This window comes from Cyprinodon variegatus, unplaced genomic scaffold (genome assembly GCF_000732505.1).
Source record: "Cyprinodon variegatus isolate N-32 unplaced genomic scaffold, C_variegatus-1.0 Scaffold670, whole genome shotgun sequence".
Classification (NCBI taxonomy): domain Eukaryota; kingdom Metazoa; phylum Chordata; class Actinopteri; order Cyprinodontiformes; family Cyprinodontidae; genus Cyprinodon; species Cyprinodon variegatus.
Window position 1 is genome coordinate 24,754 of NW_015151123.1, and position 2,919 is coordinate 27,672.

The 2,919-nt window shown below is 38.0% G+C and overlaps 1 protein-coding gene across 1 annotated transcript in view; it reads left to right on the forward strand.

Moving 5' to 3' along the window:
- The window catches only part of LOC107097072 (complement component C7-like), a gene marked incomplete at its 5' end in the record, with an annotated part of 24,036 nt that overhangs the window by 15,743 nt on the left and 5,374 nt on the right, over positions 1 to 2,919 (forward strand). The window contains one exon of the mRNA XM_015394064.1: positions 2,527 to 2,659. Coding sequence (XP_015249550.1) covers positions 2,527 to 2,659 — 133 coding nt within the window. The remainder of the gene's footprint in view (positions 1 to 2,526; positions 2,660 to 2,919) is intronic.

Consider the following 2,919-nt stretch of genomic DNA (forward strand, 5'->3'; position numbering starts at 1 on the left):
GAGACTCACTTGATGACTGAGTTAGTCTCACAACAGCACAAAAAATCTGATGCTGATGGAAGGAAAGTAAGCAGCATAAATAGCTGCGGGAAACTGGTGAAACAGATTGGCGATAATCAGCCGCAGGGCTAATTAGACAAGTGAGCAGTGATGGGAGTAACGGCGTTACTAACGCCGCTACCTTTTTTTAGTAACGAGTAATCAAAATGATTACTCTTACTGTAACTATAACGCGGTTACAATTGCCGACACCCCGTTACTGCACGTTACTCAGGTCGCACAATTGACCTTTTTTCATGATAGGACTCGTGCGCGCGTCATGCTAGAGGGGAGGATGGAGAGTGAGGAGGACTCCAGTGGCAAAACAGAGCTTTCCAGATGGAAATACTGGTGTTACGTCGAACTGTGTTTCCCCATCAGATACGGTTTCCCCTGCGTCTCCGCACAGCGCGGCGGCACGATTCACCGCGCAAGCGAGAGGAAATGCGTATGCTCGCTAAAGGCGCGCAACAGTCGCCCTGTTCTCGCGCCACAGGGGAACTACGGAGAGCGTGAACGATCATTAGCCTATATGGAGAAAGAGAGAAATATGGATGGATGGATGGATGGAATAGATAGACAGATATAGCTACATGTTACAGTATCTATAACAACCCAAACACAGGATTTCAGAATTAGACATCCCCAGTTATTAATTTCAAACACTTGCAAAACTAACGCAATAATTACTTTTACTAGTAACTAGTTACTTTTATTGTGAAATAACTCAGTTACTAACTCAGTTACTTTTTGGGAGAAGTAACTAGTAACTATAACTAATTACTTTTTCAAAGTAACGTGCCCAACACTGCAAGTGAACAGATGGAAAAACCAACCATCAGCACCAAGACCATGAGGTTAAGAATGCTCTGAAAAGTGGTTCAGTGGTGATCTCACTTGTGCCGTTTAATGGAAATTGGACAAATTGGGACAGAGGGACAGGAACTCACTTAGAGCCCTAGTCTCTATCTTGGAATCCCAGAGGGAAAACAGAACTTGTTGGTCATGGAACAGAATCAGGGTCAGAGCCGAGAGAGGCTAGAAACAGGAGAAAGTATGCAAAGGGACGGTGGGAATCGATAGTCCATAAATTCATTTTTCCCTTTTTGTTGAATTTAGGCCTGGGTACCATTTACCACTGAGTATTTTTTATCTTGTAAATGAGGGACGGAAAACCAGCAATGGCAAAAAACACCCCTAAAGATTGGAATCAGTTACACTGATGTCAAAACTACAGCTGATAGCGTTACTTCGCACTGTGAGATAAAAAAATTTGGTGCTTAGCCGAGGTCTGCGCTCTTCAAAGACTTTGTTCTTTTTCAAGTAGTTTTTCTGTCACAGTTTTTGTGCCTACCTCTTTTTTTCCAAATGTTTTGCTTCTCCAATTGTATACATAACAAAGAAAGAAACTAAAAATGAACTATAAACTGACTCAATGTGTTTTTTTGTTTTTTTACAATTATTAAAGATATATGGTCACATTATATGGAATTTCCAAAATGTGTATGCTAGTAGCTTTCTCTGGTTGCATGCAAAATATTTTCTGAAAGATCGCAACTTCCTACTGGTCTATTATCTGTTATTTATGTGTTTTATGCTTTGTGTTTTTGCTCAGTGTTATTAAATAAAGCCCTTTGTGTATATTTGCAATAACAAAGAAGGTACAATACTGCTCATTAGAGCCATGGGGTAAACTAAGGAGTAATGCAGCTAAAGCCACTTAGCAGCTCCAAGCGGATTTGGAACAATAATTAAAAAAAAAAAGTCCAAGATTAACTGTAATAAATGGCTTAAATGTTTAGCCTGCACTGATGCAGACTCACTGGACAAAGGGATAGTGCTAAACAGAGGGTAGGTGCTTAGGGGTAGTTTTTAGGGGCCAGTTTGGGATTGGGCCTGTGTGTTGACATAATCTGGCTTAGTTCGTTAGTGAAAAGGTACTTTTCACTAACGAACCTCATTGTACCTGGTGCTAGAATTTTATTTAGTCCCAAAAAGAATGATCAAAACACAATCAGGACGGATGCTTGGTGTATAGAACCTTATTTTATCGAGATGCACAGACATATAATTTAAATATGTACTTTTAAAGTTATTATTTAATAAATGTTTTCAACACTGTTCACATTTGATCACTGCTGCACTTTATGGAATGGAAATGTTAATTTCACTGCTAAGTTGCTGCGCATCTATTGTTTAAAAGCTGTGCTAAACAAAATTTCATTTTGTGTAAACTCTGTGTATACAAAACGACATTAAAAGTTGTCTAAGTCTTTGGAGTTTTAATTCTCCAAAGAATTAAAACTATCAATTTCAGTACGAGGGACCTTAAATTCACAATTATGATTTTAGAAGAATATGGGGTCGATAATAGTGCCTTGAGGAACTCCGCCACTAAGGGGTGGTTAACAGTGTTGCTAACTTTAATGTTATGTTTAAAGTATTGTTTCAAATACTGATAGTTGTTTTTTTGCTTTTTTTTAATAGAATCCTGAAGAATTTTACATGGTTGGAAGCAGAGTCCAATACTCCTGCATAGAGGATTATTATCTCATGGGAAGTGCCATTTCTACATGTGGCGAAAACCAGAAATGGAGCACAGAAGCGAGGGTTTGTAAAAGTAAGCTTTTTTTTGTCTTTTCTTTTAACCACATTACAGCTGACTTTCAAATTACTATTTTTAGACTTTAGTAGGCATAAAACTGATTACTTTGGTGTCACAATGATGAAAATTCAACCATCTTTAGAGATATTAAGGAAGTGCCTTATCCCTCGTGTTTCGCTTCATGTGATTAATCATTTCAAAAGCATTACCATTAGTATAATAATAAACAATATACATAAGAAATAAAAGATAACTTTTCTTTTTGGGGAGCAGAA